The 21,533-nt window shown below is 33.5% G+C and overlaps 1 protein-coding gene across 1 annotated transcript; it reads right to left on the bottom strand.

Annotated features, from left to right (window-relative positions):
• Nucleotides 1-18,053: 18,053 nt before the first annotated feature.
• LOC107459476 (uncharacterized) lies at nt 18,054-19,118 on the bottom strand. The gene has a single exon (XM_016077704.1). The coding sequence runs from the start codon at nt 19,116-19,118 to the stop codon at nt 18,054-18,056; it is 1,065 nt and encodes a 354-aa protein (XP_015933190.1).
• Nucleotides 19,119-21,533: the final 2,415 nt, after the last annotated feature.

Below are 21,533 nucleotides of genomic sequence, written 5' to 3'. Positions count from 1 at the left end.
GGTAATCACCTTGCATGGGTGCCTTACGTCATCGATCACTTGCTGTTCGGGACATAGTGAATGTAGAGACCCTCTAGTGATGGGGTAGTGTTCATCAGGAACGAGCACCTCACTGCATGGAAGATAAGGAACATCATAATTGGGTAACCAAAGGCAACAGGTGCCACATCAAGGTGAGGCCTAAAACTGTAGACATAATGCAGGAAACAACTTTTTAATTTTTCGTCACCGAAAACGGTGCCGACCAACCTAGCTGGAAGGCTTTTACCAAAAATGTACGCAGTAACCACAAGATCCAGTCCCCCAAATTCCATCACTTCTGGAGGTGGGAACAACATGTCCATGCACTGTTACAAGAAAAAATAGTTATATAGTGTAACTACGGTACATTACCTGTTGATTGTGTAGAAGTGACTTTTGGAATGCCTTACATTGGGGATCTCTCCGCCATCCATGTAATGGCCAACGTGCGTGTAGTATGTGAAGGGTGTCTCCGGCCCATTCTGCTGAACGTCTTCCATTCAGTCAGACCCGTCATCGTCACTGAACTCCAGCTTCCTCTGGGGCAGAAACAGGTGCTTGCATCAGATGAAAAAATATTACCACAAAGTTAAAAAATAGTGTTCTAGAATTGTATGGCGTGCAAAATGTCCAACTTTTGTCCTCATTACCTTCAGGGTAGGAACATTTCGGCCTGGATTTAAAATGGCTTGAGGAGGAATCTTGGTTGTTGACCGTAACAAAACCCGCTTATGTGCCACAGATGCCACCTTTCATCCACGGACGGTCTTTGATCCTAGGTCGCTGTCGATGTTCATTTCAACGGCTGGCTTGCTCTTCACTCCCGTCGGTATAGACTGCAAAAGCAGTTTAATAGCCTTGGCATGACCGGCAACAACTTCGTGCAGAGACTGTATTTGGTCGTTTTAAATCCGTACCGCTGCACTCTGAGTTGCTTCAACCCTTTCCAAATGCTATAAAAAAGGTAACAAAGACTTGAAACATCACCGAACCAGATTCCACCATGTTAATGACATTCAACGATGCATAATAAGTTTGTAGTCATACCTGACGGATGGACCCGAGCAGTTGTAGAACCCGATCCTCAGACGAGGTCACATTCTCACTAGCATCCGTATGGCCTCCCTAGATATAGGAAGATTTAAAAAAAACAAAAAACAAAACAAGACAGTCATCGGCCTTCAGTATAAGGTCACATAGTTTCATGCTATACATGAATCAAAATGTGGCTACAACTTTGATAGAGAATCTACTTGTCCAACCCCGATGCACCTCGTGCGGCTTCGTTCTCCGAGGTCTTGCTCGGAGCAGATCTGGCTCCACCCTTTGGCTTCTCCATCAAAATACTATGGAAAGGCTACGTTAACGTGGGCGGAAAAGGCTTTATTGTGGTGTCGAACACGCATAACCAGCACCAACTTTTATAGGTCTTTTTTTTTTGGACTTGAACCTTTACATGTCTAACTTATCCAGTAACACCTTTTCGGGCCATGGCCTTCTCAAACATTAGCCCATTAAACTTTCATACCCTGTTTTTGAGATTTATGTCAGATATATAACTACCAATCATGTATGTGTTAACGGTTGAGGCATGTCAAAGCGGAGCTGGAATAAAAGATAATTTGTAGGAATTAATATGAGGTATCAGTGAGTTTATACCAAGTTGATTTTATGTTTGACAATTTTGTATTCATACTTATTTTGATAAAATAAATGTTTTTCGGACAGTACTAGTGAAAATCACTATTAGATGTAAGTACTCCGATATGAAAGAATACAACACTAATATATATTTATAACACTAAAAATAACATGTAAAGGTCGACAACTTTTTACGTATTCCTTTTTAAATACACAGTATTATTTATTCAGGATGTTAAAAATATCATGTTCATACACCACCTGTTAGTACTCTTTTTAAATACTGTCAATAATCTTAATTTTGTTATTGTATTCGGTTCCAACTTTGTACTGGTTATATTGTAGACAAATTAATCTTAAAGACGGCTAGAAAAATTTATTCATGAAAACGGATTTTTAACACCAAAATTATTAAGACGAACTAAATTTTCACTGTCATATTTATACCTTGTCAAAAGAATGACCAAATCTTTTTATAAATAGAAAAGTTAATTATCATATATTTTTTCAACCATTTTTTCGTATTCTTTGATTTAATAATTTTGATTTTTTTTAAATTCTAATGATTTTCATTAGGTATTTAGTTAATTTTTTGGTTGTTTTATTTTCGTGTTCTTTCATCCTTTTTTATCGGATTAAAGGAAGAAAACATGTTAGAGATCACGTAAATTAAAATAATGAAAAATAAAGAAAATTACCAATTCTTCGAATGAAATGAAACTTATTAACATAAAAATATGAAAAATAAAAAAAATTAATTACTGATATAGTGATCTCAGGAATTGGTCCTTCCTTTTTAAATGTCTTAAATATTAAAAAAAAGTTAAACATCCTAAACCATATTTAACTATTAAAAATTCTATTTAATAGTTAAATCCACTCTAACTAACATTTGGAGTAATTTTTCCTTAAATATTGTTGATTACCGACAGTTAATTTTCACAAATTATTTTTGATATTAGGGGTGAAAATAGTGTTTTTTAGGATTATAGATAATAAGGATATTATTCTCAAATGTGGAACTTTTTTATTTAAAATGTGAAAATTGGACCCTCCGATTTGTTTGGGAATAAAAAACGGACCATCCGATTCATAAAGAACAAAAAGTGGACCCTCCAATTTGTAAATTTTTTTTAAAAAATCATAACAAACAAATCGGACTCTTCGATTTGATATTTAAAAAATTTTAAAAATCAAGTTACAAAGTAATCGGTAGGTCCGATTACTGATTCCCATATCAAAATAAAATACATGCACACACCAACGGAATTGAATCGCACACATTTATCTTCCATAATAAAAAATTTTTAGCCGTTAATTTTTTATATAACTTGTTATTTTGGACAGCAATAATAACACAGATCATAACGCATTAACACCAACTTTAAAGGTCAATCAGTTTTTCGTCCAAGTAAAGTGGCACAGTACAATTAACCATAACATTGATTGGACTACTCCCAACCAAAAACCTGTAGCATCCGGGCCCATGCTGCTGAAGACCTTGATCAATGACGAAAACTTTAAATTTACACACTTTTCTCCGACCCTAACCCCATGAAAAGAGCAAAACCAAGCGAAACTAGTTGACAGGGTTGAGCCTGAATTAAAAAATTAAAATATGTGTGCCTGAATCTAGGGACAATACACTAGAACCAATTTACATTCTTGGAAACAGATGTAACTATCCGTCCAAAACCCTAATCTAACCAATTCAATAAAATATTACGGGTAAGCCACGATAAGTCTACCTGCAAAGTGTCCGTGCGGATACAAGTTTAGCTATGACACTTGAAGACACGCTCATATTAAGATATCGTTGAACAGGGCAACCTGAGCCTTCAAAGTTTCATTCTCCATCTCAAGTTGATATATGCGATCACGATCCCTGTATGCGCTTTGCCGGCGTAGGTCCTGAAGCTGCCTCTGAACACGCATGACCACGCGGTAGTTATAGTCTATTATCTTCTTACCCGTCGCGTTTAACACCCCTTCAATCCCTCGAAATGCAGCGTCTTCCCGAGCATCCTCTTCAGACGTGCTTAGCTCACCTTCACCTGTTATGGCCAAGCCTAGAGGATTTGCAGGAAGAACCACGACGAACCCCACTAGTGGACCCTTGTCCGGCGCACTGGTTTCTCTTCGATGAAACAGGGCATGCCCAACACCAAGTGAAGTACACACTCGTGCCAATAACATTTTCATTTTCTCAACATAGAGGAAGTTGTCCGCCTGCCACGCACCTCTTCATACAAGGACAAAGCACCATGCACAGATTAGGAACTTCAAATTTCACACCACGCACACAAACTAGCCCCATATGATTAGAAATATTCCTTTGAACACCCGTTCCCGGCTGTGATGACTCCCCAAAGGAGACAGGACCTGCGTGAGGAGAGAGTTGTCTCTCCGCAACGAAGTCCGTCACCGGATTAAACACAAAATCATTGCTCCCGAGGGCAAATGTCTCCATAAGTATCTCTTCACGGGTGTGAAGCCATCTCAGGGCTTCCTCGCGAGATCGGAAACCCTTGAAAATAGCGTTGCTAACACCGTCGACCTGGCCTTGCAACGAACCCACGAAGTGTAAATACCAAGTACTTTGCCAACCTTAACCGCATAAAAGGGGAACCCCATCCTCCCTAACCCACCAAGAAGAACAAGAAAACCACAGCAAAGACTTCTCTCCTCTATGTGACTTTCGAGCAAAGAATATTTGAAGTGACTCCTTTGCTAGGGCCCACAACCTCGGTGGCACACTCTCACAACTTAATGTAACCATGGAATTGTTTCTCCCTCACACTAAACTGACTAGTTAGATGTCCCGTTACATTAGGTTATTGTCCATGTCAAATCTTTCATGTATACTTGTGACACTGACGTGACTCCTGCACAAGCGTGACCCCGAAGCAACATTGTTCATGCAGAGTAACTCCTTGAAGACCGCACGAGTAAAATCAAATGGTCCCAACTGAAGTCAATATTCAATTTTTATTTTCACATTAAATAAGTTTTATGTTTTCCCGCCTACTGAGATATGATTTTTTAAATTATCTTCGGACGTAAATGCATTTTTAAAGAGAACTTTACATACATGAAATTTTTGTTGTGTATAAATTTTTTGTTTTAAAAAGAAATCTTAAAGGATAATTTTAAAGATACAGTTGCATAAGCACGAGTGATAATAGTTATGTTTAAGGGATAATGTTATTTGGTTTTAACAGTAATATAATCAATATGATTAGTGAAAAATTATTGTATATATCTATTTCTATATGAAGTTATAATAAATTTTTAACTGAAAATAAAGACAGATTCTTAGCACGTGGAGATGTTCGCTCGACATACTCCTTCGTTACCATGATTATTATAGTTCTCTAGTTTTTGGACTCACTTTGGCCCAAAACAAGGATCAACAATTCGTTTAGTAATAATCTTTTTACTAAAAATACTAAAAAGGAGTACTATCGCACGTTAATAAATAAGTAACTATTTTTAAAGAAGTCTCCTAATTGAACATGTTATTAGATTTTTTTGTGGAATATGTGAAATGAAATAATTTACTTTGGCAACAAAATTACTATCGATTACGCAGAGTATGATACTCTAAATTATCGGTTTAAAAATTATTAATAACATGCGCATTTAATTATTGTGTTAATAGCTCATAGGAAATAAAATAACCTTCACACGGTTAATTATGCAGAAGACTTTTATCTTTAAATTTTGAGTAGGCATATTGCTAATAAGTTTAGGTGTTTGATACGGTACGATGATAAATTTATACGTATCGATACGTAAAAAATTATAGACAAATAACATATAATGATATAAAATTTATTTTCCACCTCAACATCATATTTTTTTAAAATAAAATAAATATCAACTCACTAATTTCACTAAAATGTCGTTATAATTTAATAAAAATGAAAAATATTTTTTATTTAATTTTGTTAAAAAATTTAAAATGATGTAAATCAAACTGATGTGGGTGTCCAACTGGAATCTCAAGAAAATCAAACACTTTTTTTTTATTTTTCCCCTATGTTTTTATTCTAAATTTTTAATTTTTAAATTGATTCAAATTTAATTCTCGACCTTATAATTTGTTGTAATTTGTAATGGATTCAGTCCGACACCTGCATCCACTTTCTTAACGTTAAGACCTTGACTTACTTAATAGTTCTTTTCCTTTGATCATCTAAACAATACTCAGAGATTTCCTGTTCAGGCGTCCGCCACCACTTCATGGTGTTGTATTTGCGGACATCCTAATCCCCTTGATAATGCAACACAATAATTCTGAGTTTTTATTTAAGTTTGGTTATCATGATTACTGGCACTGAGGTTAATCCTTCATTTGTCTTTCAAAAGCTCCTTTCGCAAGCTCGGGGTACCAAGTGCATCTTTAACACATAGATTCTGAAAGAGCAGCAACCTTTTTCACATTTATGCATCCATATAGATGGTGCACTCTAGTGTGTTAACTTACTCATACGTTTTATGGTCGGCAGGAAATCAAAGCTCCACAACTCCTCTTAATGTCGCATACTTACATGCTTCATCAACTGCGTCCAAAAGTATCGCCCTAAGGAAATTAACGTCTCGGTGGTTATAGCTAGGACTGATACACGATATTAATATAAGCTCGAGCTGATTTCCAAAAGGCATTAAGATCGAAAGACAAATGAACAGTATGAACGGTGTTCATGAGAAATTAGAAAGAAAATCTTGTATACGGTCAAACAGAGCTTTACCGGAATAATGGAATGTAAAGGGTTTCGGAACCTAGGTGTATCTCAAAAAAAGAGTTCGAATCAAGGATCTTTGGTAGGAACAATACAGCATATAGAGCCAAAGAAGTCTTAGCTAAAATTTGAAGAAGACGATTGGCTAATATGACCAACTCTACTAACATCTTGCGTGGGGATTCCTGTTGCTGTCTTCCCTCTTCACTTTACATAAGCAGTACCTCCCACAGGGAAACACTAGGCTGAATGGCTTTCTTTTCCGCAACTTCCTTCAACTGCCTTCAAAATCTTGTTGATTATAACGTGCCTTTTATCATGGTCCAATCAAAGTTAATCTGGCCTCTGGCACTAAATCTACCGCAAACTCACTTTCTCTAAGACAAAAATTTTGGTACGCTTTCAAAAAATGTCCCGGAAGTTCTCTCGTATAGAGACTTGGTCTTCACTTCACTCGCCTCTTAAACATCAAGCAATTAAAAGTTGAGTCCGTCCCATTTCTCATCCTTGTGGCTCACTGTCATTGGGTCCTGAACAATAACTTTGCGTAGCTCTCAACACTCCTGATTCCTCAGATATAATCCAACCTGTTTCTACTGTGGCACCTTCATCCTGAACCTTCAAGAGCTTAACCACTCATATAAGTTAACTAAGTATCGCTTCGTTTCAACAACTAATAATCTTTGACTAATCATTGACTTGGACTTTATGATTATTGAAACTTGTCATGCGGCATGAACGAATATTACACATTAATGGTATGCAACGAAGTTAGAAATTCAACTGTTAGTTCATAATTACCTCGGATCTGAAAATCCGATTCGGGTGCATCCCGGCCTTTCTTGTGTGGACAAGTTCGAGATGCACGCCCTGACTTCCCGCACTTCTAACATACGCATAATCGTAAACTGCATGGTCTGTTTGGATAGTACTGGTTGCATCTTGGGCACCTTAAGTCATCCGGTTGGGTACTAGTTTGCCCTTCTGAATTCGAATCCGGACGGTTGTCGTTCCTTCGGTCATTGTTCTTGTTCACACCAAACAACTGATATCAAATTGATCAGACTCAACATCGCGAGTCTAGTGTTTGAAATTTCCAAATACATGCCCATGAGCATTCATGCCAGGTTTATCAGTCAGATATCCTAATTAGCATGTATAGACACTCAGAGTAAGCCTAGAGGCATAGTCTGTGTTTGGATTGTTGTTTGTCAAAATGGAGTGCGAATAAAAGTGATTCTTTCATGTTGATCTCGAGTAGAAGTCACTATATGATAACATACTTTGTGTTTGGCAACTCCATACCAATATTTATTTTGATAAAGTAAATATCGTTTGCATAACATTAGTTAAACTCGTTGCTAAACAGATAATTACTAAAGAGGACATGATATTATATTATAATATTATTTTTTATGCATCATTTTTTTAATCTATTTTTTAATAAACTTTTATCTTGGTAACATGGTGTACCGAAACACCATCGTTCAATATTAGTTAGTGTGAAAAGAAATCAATAACAATGTTTGTTATTCAATATATAATTTATTCTATTGAAAAATATATTCCTAAAACCTAAACTTGTAAATACATTTTCTTCTAAGTTCTCATAACATTTTATTTGACAATATTTACCATTAAAAAATAACAAATAACTACACTATCCTGTAATATATATGATGTACAAAGTAATTTATTATTTTCAAATTAATCTGGTTAGTGAAATAAAATTTAAAATATTTTTTTATTTTCTTACTCAAATTTAAATTTAATTTTAAAATTGATTAACAATTCATCCTTTTTTAATTTCAATAAAAAAATTAATGGGTTAGATACAAAATATTCAGCATTTAATAAATATGATCATTTAAATTTTAGTTAAAAAATTATATTAAAAATTTATTATAAACTTAATAATCGATAATATATGTATTATAGTACTACGTAAATAATAATATCCAATGTATTAGATTTTTTTTGACAGAATTAATGTATAATCTATATAGAATTAATTTACTATCCCCGTATTGTTTCTGGAATTTTGTAATAGGTGACAATAGTGATCTTATAATTCATTATTACTTAAGAAATTCTTCACAACTTTATAATTATATAATTAATTTAATTAATAATCTTTATTATTACTTTCAAACTTAAAAAATATCAACCTATAGTATTTACATATTTTTTCACTACTAAAAAATAAATAACTATTTGAACTATTATACTTATTGTCCTAGATGATGGATTAACTTATTTATTTTATATGCTAAATAATAGTTTGTATGTTAAATTTATTAAATATTAAGATGAAATTTTTTTTCAATAAACTATATAAATAATCATTACAGAAAACAAAAAAAATTATATGTCATACATAACAATCTTTGATATATATAGGGTCATGTATATGTATATAGTAAGATTATATATTTTAATTATGTGAGTAATTATTGTTATTTTCAGTATTTTTGTTACATTAAAAAATAATATTTAAAACTAAAAAAGAGATAATTATTTTTTTCAACTTGAATAAAAAATTACCTTGTAAATATATCCAACTTTTACACATACTAAGTTTTATACTTTTTTTAGTATATTTTTTTATATTATATAGTATTTTTTCTAATATCTTATTTTAGTATGCTATAATTTTTTACTATTATAATAAAATTTAATATTTATTTATTTATTAACTTAAAAATAACATATAAAAATTGATAAGTTAAGTATTCCTTTTTATTACAAAATTTTTATTAATATTTATATAGGTTGAATTTGCATTAAATTTAATAGTCCAAATTTTATTTATAGATAAAACTCAATTTGTCAGTAAATCGAAACAGAGTCACTCAAACTATAATTCGAATTCCTCAAGCACTAATTCGAATCAGCTAGATTCGAACTAGCTATGCATAATTCGAATCAGGTTGATTCGAACTTCCCCATGCATGATTCGAATCAGTCTTATTCGAACTACTAAGACTACAAACTCCCTCACTAATTCGAAGAGGTTTGATTCGAATTACTAAACTTTTTAGTTCGAATAGGGTTGATTCGAATTATATAGACACATGCTTTTGGTTGATCCATGTTTCATTTTTTTGTTTGGCGTAATCATCTAAATCTCATACAAGTTGGTTTAGTACTGTCATTTACCCTAAATCTAACTTAGTGAATTCGAATTAGGGTAATAAGTAGTAAATTGCCACTATAGGATATGAATTACTTGACATGGTGATTCGAAAGTAATTTAAATTCAAAGAATTCGAATTATGTCATCCCCTACTAAATCAAAATTATAAATTTTGATTTATATGGTCCATGCTAAATCGAAGCAATAAGGTTCGATTTATACTCACGTAGTAGCAATCCATCTCATTGTAAATTGAATCTCCTTCATTTGATTTAGTAGCATAGATAGCATCCAAGTAATTCGAATCTTATAGATTCGTTTTACTATGAAAACACATAATTCAAACTCCATAAATTTAATTTACATAGATATGTAAATTGAAACCTGCACGTAGCCATTTTTACTTTGGGAGATGTTACGATGAGTTACCGGAGATTAGTGGGTTGGACTCGTTGTGTTTGCCCAATCGTCTGAAGGAGGAAGTCTCCGACCAGATTTGCGTCAGGGAGCCTTCGTCCGATTAGCGTGTGTGGAGGAATGGGGGTGGTACCTACAAATACACTTTGATACTTAAGTTAGCAAGAGTCTAAGCAGGTTTAGAGAATATTGGAACGTAGAGATACCTGAGGGGTGTTAGTATATTTATAGTGGTGAACCAATAATCACCGTTCGAGTAGTTCCACCTTTTAAGGAGGATAATCGTCCTTTTATCTTACGAAAGTTGAGATATGACTCTAGGAAGTGGGCTGAGAGATTTTAGGAGCAGTTACTTATTTGAATAAGTGATATCTGTCAGCTAACCTTCGGTCCCGACTTCCTTGGAGTGAAGTTTGTGTTGAATCCGACCTCTTCTGAGGAGGTTGGTTACATGGGGAGGCCAATATGTAGTTTGGGCCTTTTTATCCTAGTTGGATCTGGGCCTTAGCGTTAGATCAGGGTATGAACAGGGTGCATACGTCAAATTGATTTGCAAATGGTTTATAGAGGTAAATTACCCCACATATTATAATTTGTAAAATTATAATAATTCGAGAAGTGATATTATATTGTATTATATAATTTAGTTATATTTTTTTCTATTTTCAATCTATATTATTTGGATTGACATATTTTAAAAAAAATTATTCAATTTTTTAAATTATTCAATCAAATTCATTATAACTAATTAATTAGGTTGATTAAATATATATATATATATATTATAATTTAATATCATTTAATTTATATAGATATATGACTTTTACAGTTTTACTATTTATTATAATAAATTCTAAAGATAATTTTTGTAAGTTATAATTTATTCTTTTATCTGCATATTCAACTTTTAAAAATAATTTTTTAATTTTTTATTTATAAATAGATTATTTTCTACTTTAATATATGAATTTTTTATGAATTTTTTATTACATAATTCACTTTAACAAAAATAAATTAATTTATGAAAATTTAAATTTAAATATATTATCTATAAAATCATATGAAAATTCAATTATATAAAATTCAATAGTTTTTTTCAAAACATACTTAAATATATTATCTATTATATACAATCGTTAAGATAAATAAACAAATATAAATTGAATATATAATTTAATTTTAATTTAAACTAATGAATTGTAAAAAAAATCGTAACCAATTTTGTTTTTAATTTTTTTATAAGTTTATTTCAAAGTAAAAATCTCTCTGTAACCACTAATATCATAGATAAAAAAATTATAAGTCTCTATAAAATAAAAAATATATAAGATAAATAACATATATATAATTTTAAAGTTATTAATCGTAGACTATGGACAAATTTTAAAAAAAAAATTATGGATCAACATGCAATTTTTTTATATTTTTATTTTTTTCTAGAATTTTTTAGACTTATCAATATTTAAGTTGTCTATACATCACTTCTCAAAATATTATGATTTCACAAGTTATAATATATGATATTAGTTATTGTTATACATATGAAAAATGTGACTTATTTGTGTATTGTTTGGAGTAGAAGAATTTGTACAAATAAAATACTGGAGAAGAAAATGGATGGAAAAATCAATTTTTCATTATTTGGATCAACAAAAAAATTAAATGAAAAACAAAAAAGGTATATATGGAGTTTATGTAAATTTTTCTTCTTCAAAGTTGTGAAAAAAACTGATAGAGAAATGCCAACATGGGTAAAAGTACAGAGTTACCCCTTGAATTATAATTTATACTTTTCTTACTTTTTCTTCTATCCAAGCAAAAAAAATTCTTCTATTTTGTTTTCATTCATTTTTTTCATCTATACAACACAAAAAATATTTTTTCTTTCTATTTTTCTTTTCTCTCACTTTTTTTCTTTCCATTTTTTCCTCTTATTTTCATCTTATATCCAAACAATAACTTAGTGTTTATCCATTTATCTCCTATTAATATTCTTATAACAAGGATACATGTGACTTTATAAAAAGAGATATATCCTAGATTTTGATTATATATAAGTAGCAGAAATAGCTCAATATCACGAGCCGACGAATGCTAGCAATAAGGATAATTACAAAAACAGACGAAACATGTATTTGCAGGAATTACTCGTGTTTTAGGGTTAGATGGGAACCTGGAAAACCTTCATAACCTGCCACGTGAAAATGGATGAGGACTAAAGGCGGCAAACGGGTTGAAACCCATCAGACCGGCCCGCGTTACTTGCCAAAAAAGGCGGGGTGGACTGAAAATTTGAGACCGCCAAATTTAAAAAGTCCGCCTACCCTATACCGCCTAATTTGTGAATTTTGGCGTGTTTCGATGGGGTGAGGTTGGGTAGACTTCCCTGCCGGGCCAACCGTTTTTTTGTCAGGGCCATCTTTTTTCAAATTTCAATGATGTTATTGATCTATAAGATGATAAAAATGATAATTAAAGATATTATAAGTTATATTTTGGATTATATTTTATATTTAATTGATTATAAATTTGAAGATGTTTAATTATATGTTTTGGACAATATTTATTTTGTTTTGGACAATGTTAGTTTTATTATTTTGTTTTAAAAAATTTGGTTTATAATTATATTTATTATATATTCATAATTATAAAAACTTTAATGTTTGTGAATTTAGAAATTATAATTTTTATATCTTTAGAAATTATAAATTTATTGAAATGGTTGTGAAATTATATATATTGTTTAATATTTAATAATTTATATAAAAAAGAGAGATTTGGCGGGTTTGCCTCCGCCAACCTACCAGCTTACTGTTAGGCGGGGCGGGGAGGAATTTAGGACCATCTCATTAGGCGGGGCAGGGCAGTCCAATCCACTAGATGGCAGCCTTTCGGAGGGGCAGGGCCGGGCTTTCCCATTTGCCATCCCTAATGAGAAAATGGACATAAGTACCTGTCCCATAAAACCTATTAAATACACGCGGATATAAAATTATTAATTTATCCTAATTTATATATAAATAAATCCTAAATAAATCCATTTCTTGAATTTAATAACCCTAATTCCTATCTCCAATTTGAATTCTCTCTCTCTCTCTCTTTCTCCCTCTCTCTCTCTCTGGCTTGTCACACTTTCCTGAGTATCCATTACCATACCTAACTAGCAACGGAGATCCAATTTGAGCCGATTTGAGAGGGGATATGTGGACTTCATCTGCATTGGGCCTTTAAGGTAATAAACTTAAGTCGAATTTGGGACCCTAACAATGGGTCTTTAAGATTGATCTTACTTGCATTGAGGTCTCACTAGACCCAAATATTTCTTGGATTAATATTTTGAGTCATTATTATAATAAATACTATACTATTTAATATTATAACACTTAGTATACGTAAAAATTGGATATATTTACAAAAAACATTTAATTCAAATTAAAAAAATTAATTATATTTTTTTTCATTTTAAATATTATTTACTAATATAACAAAAAAATAAAAATAACAATAATCACTCACATAACTAAAATAGATAATTCTAATATATACATGACACTACATATATCAAGAATTATTATATATGATAAATATTTTTTTCTTTTCTCTAATGACTATTTATATAATTTATTGAACAATTTTTCTCATCTTAATATTTAATAAATTTAATATTTAAAATATTATTTAACATACAAAATAAATAATTTAAGTTATCATTTAAGATAATAAGTATAGTAGTGCAAATATTTACTTATTTATTAACAGTAAAAAATTATATAAATGGTATAAATTATTACTTTTTAGTATAAAAGCAATAATAAAAATTATTAATTAAATTAATTACATAATTAAAAAATTATTCATAATAACAAAAAATGAGATAATTATTTTCACATATTACAAAAGTTTATGAAAAATATTTTAGATAATAAATCAATTCTCAATAAATTATATATTAGTCCTGTAAAAAAAATAAATAATTAATACATTAGATATTATTATTTACATATTAATATAATATATATTATTGATTATTAAGTTTATAATTATTTTTTAACCCAATTTTTAGTAACTAAAATTTAAATGATTGAAATTATTAAATACTGAATATTTTGTATCTAACTAATTTTATTTTTGTTATTGAAATTAAAAAAATATGAGTTGTTAATCAATTCTAAATTTAAATTTAGATTTGAGTAAGAAAATAAAAATATTTTAAATTTTATCTCACTAACTATAATTAATTTCAAGATAAGAAATTATTCTGGACATCATATATATTGTAGGATAGTATGGTCATTTACTATTTTTTAATGGTAAATATTGTTAAATAAAATGGTGTAAGAAATTAAAAGGAAATGTATTTATCAGTTCAAGAAATATTAATTTATGTTTCAATAGAATAAATTATATATTGAATAACAAAAATTGTTATTGGTTTCTCTTCATACTTATTAATACTCAACGGTAGTGTTTCGGTACACCATGTTACCAAGAAATATTAATCGATCTAATAACTTTTGTAATGGCATAAGTTTATAAATTTAAAAGTTTAAAAATTATTTCATAAAATGTGAAGTTTCAACAAGTAACAATATTGATCATATTATTTTAACTTCAAAAATGAATATGATGCCAACAAATAAAATTGTCCCAAGTAAATTTTAACAAAGACAAAAGTCTATAAGTATTGTTATTAATGAGAAATTAATCTATTTTAAAGACAAATACAATTTTTTATGGATTTCCTAACTTGGCAAGTCGAGAACTAATCCATCATATATTGATACTCTATTTATTAAGGATATGCTGTTAACTAATGAATTGTGAAGCGAGATTCGAGTTTTAAATATTTGCTTAAGCAGACAAATAAGATGACCATTCAATTAATCTAAATTAATTAAAATAAATACTAATTATTTTTAAATTATAAAATATTTATAATAATAATGTTATGTATTATCCGGTGTAAGACACGGGAACACACACTACTTTACATTCTAAAAAGCATTATCGATAATTCGATATAGCTAAAACAATAAAAAAGCTAAGGTAGAAACGGAATGCATATTTTTTTTTTTGGTTTACAAACGAGGCCTAAGGCCTAAAGGAAAAAAAAACTAAACAGTTACACTATAGGGTACCAAGACCCCTCTTGCATCATTAGCCAAAAGCTGACCCACCTCTCTTGGAAAGTTATCCAAAAAATGAACACCTATTGGATACTTTGTGTTTTCTTTAGATAGCCAATCAGCTACTTGATTTCCTTCTCTATAGATATGTGAAAGGCATATTTGTCTATTGTCTTCGAACAGAGCTTCTATGCTTCTAACAAGAGGATTTGATTGCTGCTTTCGCCCCTTCTTCTTCCTTAGCACTTGCCAAACTGACTTTGAATCTGTTTCCACTACTATCCTTCTAAATCCCAAATCTTTTGCCAATTTTATACCTTGATAGACTCCCCATAACTCAGCTTCAAAAGCATAGCAGTGTCCAATGTTCATGATGAAGCCAGCTACCCACCTTCCCTCTTCATTTCTAATCACACCACCGTATCCAGCATCTCCAGGGTTGGCAGTAGAAGTTCCATCCGTATTAACTTTGACCCATCCCTCCGGGGGAGGCGTACAGGCTATAAGAATCTCCGTTCTTCTTCTTTGATTTCCAAAAATTCTATTTCTATCAAAAGCCTTTTCTTTCTCAACAACATATTGCCTAATAAAAGTTACTGGATCTTTTGGACGCTTACCAGGATAGTTGAAGATTTCCTGATTTCGCCACTTCCATAGCCACCAGCAAGTGATGCGAAGATTGAGGTCCAGTCATGTTGGTTTTGGTTCCCTAGCTCAGTGGACAGATTCCACCTCAGCCAGTATTCGAAGGAAGCTCTGAGAAATTCCTGAATCTTGAAGGGATCAAGGAGTTGTGTCCAAATTCGGGACGCTACAGGACAGTCTCTAAAAACGTGGATTATGATTTCAGGGGTTCCGTGACACCGGTGACAATTAGGTGAGCTTCCAAAGATCCTTCTTCTTCTATCTACTGTCATGATTCTTTTATGTGTGATTTGTCAAAGAAAATATTTTATCCTCTGTGGTCCTTTCCAAGACCAAATTAGGTTCCAAACTTGATCTTGTGTGCTGTTTTGGGGGGTTAGATAATAGTAGGCACTGCGAACAGAAAAATTACCATCATGAGTGAGCGTCCACACTATAGAATCACTTCCCCTTTCATCTCTTGGGGGGGGGACTGCATGTATTTTCTTTAGAAGTGTTTCTGGCAGCCATTCTCTTAGTCTATGTATATCCCAGGTGCCTTCCGTAGTAATGAATTCTCTGGCTCTCATATCTTCCTGAATAGAGTCCTGGTTCAGAATTTCGATTAGAGGGGGTTCTCCTTTGATCCACACGTCTTTCCAAAATCTGATGGTTCTTCTATTTCCTACAGAAAAGCATATATTTTTTCGTACCTCTTCTACAATCTTAACTAAGCTCCTCCAAAATTGTGAATCAGTCGAAGCGCTTCTCATTTCATATATTAAATTTAGGCTCCTTCCATATTTACTATATAAGACATTTGTCCATAGACTATCTTGCTCATTTAGCAGCCTCCATACAACTTTCATGAGGAAAGCCTGATTCATTTCCACAACTCGTCTAAATCCAAGTCCCCCCTCTCATTTGGCTTTACACATAATATCCCACTTTATCATATGTATTTTTCTCGAGTTACCTTCCTCTCCCCATATAAATTTTCTCTGTAGTTTTTCTATCTCTATGCAGACCCCTTTAGGAATTTGCATATGCATCATATCAAAATTTAAAGACGGGGCTATAACTGACTGTGCTAGGGTGACTCAAATTGTCCTTGCATTTTCTGTTATTTGTAATCATGGCGCCCAAATATCTTCCAAGGCATGGCACCTTTTTATATCCACTCTTCTGGACTAGTTTTCCTTTAAGGTTTTGTTCCGCGTTCCTAGAGAATAATATTGACATTTTTTACGCATTTATCCTCAACCCCGATACATCACAAAATGCTTCTAAAGTTTCATTGATCACTTCTATTTGTGCCTTCGAAGCTTCAGCAAAAATAAGAAGGTCATCAGCGAAAAGTAGATGGGCTATCAGTGGTCCATCCCTTCCAGCAACCATAGGTTTCCACATTCCTTCAATAACTCTATCCTCTATAAGGTGGGAGAGCTTGTCCATAGCAATCACGAATAGGTAAGGGGATATGGGGTCTCCCTGCCTCACTCCTCGTGTTGGCTGGAACTCTTCTGATTTGCATCCATTCCAGAGGACTTTAAAGGAGACGGTTGAGACACAGTTCATGATAATTCTCTTAGCATGTCCTCTCACCCCAAACTCCTCCAAAACCTCCTCAATAAATTTTTACCGTAGTCTGTCATAAGCCTTTTCAAAATCTATCTTGATGGCCATAAACTTTCTCTTCCCTTTCATCCTCTTCATGTCACATATCAACTCCTTAGCTATGATGGTGTTGTCATGTATGACTCTTTCAGGTACAAAACTAGACTGGTAGGGGGCTATTCTGTCAGCAAGCATCGGTTTGATTCTGGCTACCAAAATCTTTGTGATACATTTGTACACCACATTACATAGTGCAATAGGGCGAAATTGAGTGATAAATTCTAGCTGTTCCACTTTGGGTATAAGGGCTAAGAGAGTTTGGTTAATGTCTCTGATTTCTTCTGGATTTCTCCACAAAAACTCAACATATTTGCAAAAATTCTCCTTAATTGTATCCCAATACTCCTTGAAAAAGAATGCTGGAAATCCATCTTCCCCGGGTGCTTTAAATGATCCAATGTGAAACAGAGCTTGCTGAATTTCAGTCTCGAGAGGAGTTTTTTAAAGGGAGTTTACATCAAACACCTCTAGAGGAGGGTATGTGGTTCGTGTCAATAAAGCAGGAGTGTCTTCTTTATCTTCTAGGTATAAATCTTTGTAGAACTTCACTGCTGTTTTTTGTAACTCACTCATGTCCTCACACCAGTTCCCCGCTTTGTCTCGTAGCTTTAGAATTCTGTTTTTCCTCCTTCTAGTCATGGTTTTCGTGTGAAAGTATCTCGTATTTCATTCCCCATCAACAAAAAATTGCTGCCTTGATTTCTGCATCCACATAATTTCCTCTTGGTTCAAAATCTCTTCTAAATCTGCTAGGAGCTCCTTTTCTAATCTCTGAAGAAAACTGTTTCTTCCATATGCGTCATTCCTTTGAATACCTTCCAGCCGGTTCAGAATCCTTCTTTTCTTTTTGAGAATATGACCAAAGATCTCTTTGTTCCAGACTTTAAGCTTTTGGGTGAGAGTTTTCAAGTTTTGATAAAAATGGTTATTTTGATTCCAACTCCTTTGAATGAACTCACTAAATTCTGGATGTGTAGCCCACATGGCTTCAAAACAAAAAGGTTTCTCCCCCCTGTCAATTTGATTCGGTCTTAAAACTGCCAATAAAGGGTGGTGGTCTGAATGCACCCTCGAAAGAATTTCTACTCTAGCATCTCCAAATTCTGTTCTCCACTCTGCATTAGCTAAAGCTCTATCCAACCTTTTGAAGACTCTATCCAATCCTTTCCTTTGCCCCCCCTTCCAGGTATACTTCGATCCCACAAAGCCGAGATCTATGAGTTTGCAATTGTTTATCCATTCTCTAAATTTTTGACAAGCATGATCATCTATTCTGGTTCCTCCTTTCTTTTCCCCCACTTCAGCAATTTCATTAAAATCTCCCATTAGCATCCAAGGATCTTGAATCTCATCAGCATATTTTTGAATTTTATCAAAAAATTCTTTTCTGTTTCTCTCCTGGAGACTAGCATAGACAGCCGTTAAAGTCCATTTTCTAGCCCCGGTGTTTGCTAATTCTAAGTGAATGTATTGATAATACAGTTCTATAGGCCATATTTTAAAATGGGGGTTATCCCATAGCACCCAGATGCCCCCTGAAAAGCCCATAGCTTCCTCTACAATATAAAATTGAAAACCAATGGATTTAATTACCTCCTGAGCTTTATTTTCGCTACACCTTGTTTCAAAAAGTAGAACAATGTCTGGTTTCTTCTGCTTTCGAATTTCCTTTAGAGTGCGAATTGTGGCTGCATTCGCTACCCCTCTGATGTTCCAGGCTAGAATAATCATTGTTATTTTATAAGGATGGAGTATCTTCCCAAAAAAGCATCCTCCCAAGGAGGTAATCGGGCAGGGAGCCCGTTTGCTAGCATTGCATTTCATCCCCCCTGAAGGGGAGATTCCTCCATATTGTCATTAGCTAATACTAGTATTTCTTTCTCAACAGGTATCATGGCATTGTTGAGGCTACTAGAATTTGTTGAAATGAATTCTGAGTTAAAATTAGGGAGCTTGGGATCAGGTGGTTCTTCCATCATAATTCCATCTCTTTCAGTATTTGAAACTTCCATGGATTGGTTTGGGCTGTGGGCTTCAGGTTCAGCCCAATTCTCCTGAAAGTGGTTTATGGGGCTGTTGAAGGTCATATTGGTTGTTATTGGGTGGTCTTTGTGTGTGTTTAGGTTTGGGCCAAACTGTGTAACTTGGTTTTGGTTTTCTCTTTGTGGTTTCTGTTTTGGGCTTGTGGTTACGTTTGTGTTTGCATCTTTGGACTTTGGGTTATTGTTATTGGTGTGGGCTTGTTTGGAGCTAGCTTTGGTTAAAGGATGTTGAGCTTGGTCTTCATTCTGTTTGTTAACTCTGGTTACTTTGGGTTGGGGTGCTTTGTCATTTCCCCTTTTATTGTAAACGGCCTCAACTTCAGACACCTCATGATTAGGTAATTCTTGTACCTCCTCATTTTCAGTCAGCAGGATTTTGAATTGGGATGCATGTCCCCCTGTACCCACGTTCCTTTCTTTTTCATTCTTGCCATCACCTTTGCTCGCACCTTTTCCCACTCTCGCTCCCTTCTTGCCACGTGTATTACGTTGTACAAGCATCCAAGGTCCAAAGTTATCATTGGAAGCTTCCATTACTTTTTTGCCCTTATCCTCCGTTGTAATTCCTGTTCTACCTTCTCCTTCAACCTCTGATCCATCCCCTTTCTCTTTCTCCCTCTCTGCCTGAGCTTGCTCTCCTGTGTTTACTTTGCTGTTTTCTGGGCAGTAAGCTTTCTCATGTCCAATTTTACCGCACTGGAAGCAAACTTGATGAATTCCTTCATATTCAATTTTATGCACTTATCCATTGATAAGTTATTGGGATACCAGGGGTTTGTCCAGTTCTACCTCCACACACAAACGAGCAAACTTTCCTCTTGTGATCTTAGCTGTATTCGTGTCAACCTTGATGGTTCTTCCCACAATCCCACCAATCTTCTGTAAAATGGCTCTATGATAATATTCAATAAGTAAGTCTGGCAGTCGAATCCCGACTGCTATCTTATCGATTACTGTCGTGGTAGGATTGAAATCCAGTTGCCATAGCCAAATAGTAAGGTAGTGATCCAATACCTTCCATGGCCCCTCCATCAGAGCGTAGTCCAGATCACTAGAGTTATGAAATTTTACTAAAAAAAATCATTTCCTAGATCAATAACATCTATACTCCCCATCTTACCCCACATAGCCTCCAAGCGCCTTTTGAGAGTAATGAGAGAGATCTTCCTTCCCAAGAGCTTGACAATGATGGTCTCCCACCAATCTTTTCGTAATTCTCTCTGCACTCCTTCACTGATGACTAGGTTGTATAATCCATTTGGCAACTTTTTTATGAGAATATCTGATTCATCATCACTTTCATCAGCTTCCATATCATCTTGCATGACTGTCTCCCCCTCTTTGTGCTCCTGAGATGCCTCTCTCTCTTGGGATGCCTGGTTTTCTTTTTTCACCATTGAGGCAAAGGAGATCTTTTTAGTCCCGATTTTACTGGTATCTATCTCCTCCACATCAGCCAGCTCATGGATAGTGGGTTCCTCCATCAAGTTCCTTGTGTCATCCATCATCCAGTCTTCAACTCTAACTGCAATGGCTTCCTTGCCTGAGAATTCCTCTCCTTGAGTTGCAGTTTTGCTCTTCTTCAGCTCCCTTTTGGAAGTCTCTTCATCCTCTCTAGGTGTGTTTCTCGGCGTATGGGATCTAGATGCTCCACCTCTCACAAATCCACCTCTCATGGTGGTAGTCTCTAAAGGAGACTTAGCAAAAAAAATTCAGCAAGACGTAAAGTACGGAAACCCTAGCAGAGCGATCTCAGAGGGTTTTATTTTTCTCTCAAGTCTACTCACAATGAATTTTTGTTATCCTTGACAATGGAATGCATATTTTATAACGAGCTCTTATAATTTAAATTTTTTTTATGCCTTCACTAGCGTTAGCTTTTGTTTTTGAATGCTCGTGGGTTTTATTTTTGGTTAACCCAGTATGCTTTTTTCTTTTGTAGTTCTGATGTTTTTAGGCTTTTTTTAATTGTATTGGACATCCAAATTCAAACCAATTATAAAAAAATAATCTATGTGCCTTTTTTCGGTCCATAATTCAAAAAAGATAAACTACATCATTAAATTAATCACCTATCTTTGTTTCGGTAATATCACCTGAAACG

This window comes from Arachis duranensis, chromosome 7 (assembly GCF_000817695.3).
Source record: "Arachis duranensis cultivar V14167 chromosome 7, aradu.V14167.gnm2.J7QH, whole genome shotgun sequence".
NCBI classification, from domain to species: Eukaryota; Viridiplantae; Streptophyta; class Magnoliopsida; order Fabales; family Fabaceae; genus Arachis; species Arachis duranensis.
The sequence above is the reverse complement of the archived record's forward strand: the minus strand, read 5'-3'. Positions and strand labels throughout refer to the sequence as shown.

Coding starts and splice junctions, on each gene's coding strand:
- LOC107459476 (XM_016077704.1), bottom strand. CDS start 19,118: ATGATTATTCTAGCCTGGAACATCAGAGGGGTAGCGAATGCAGCCACA.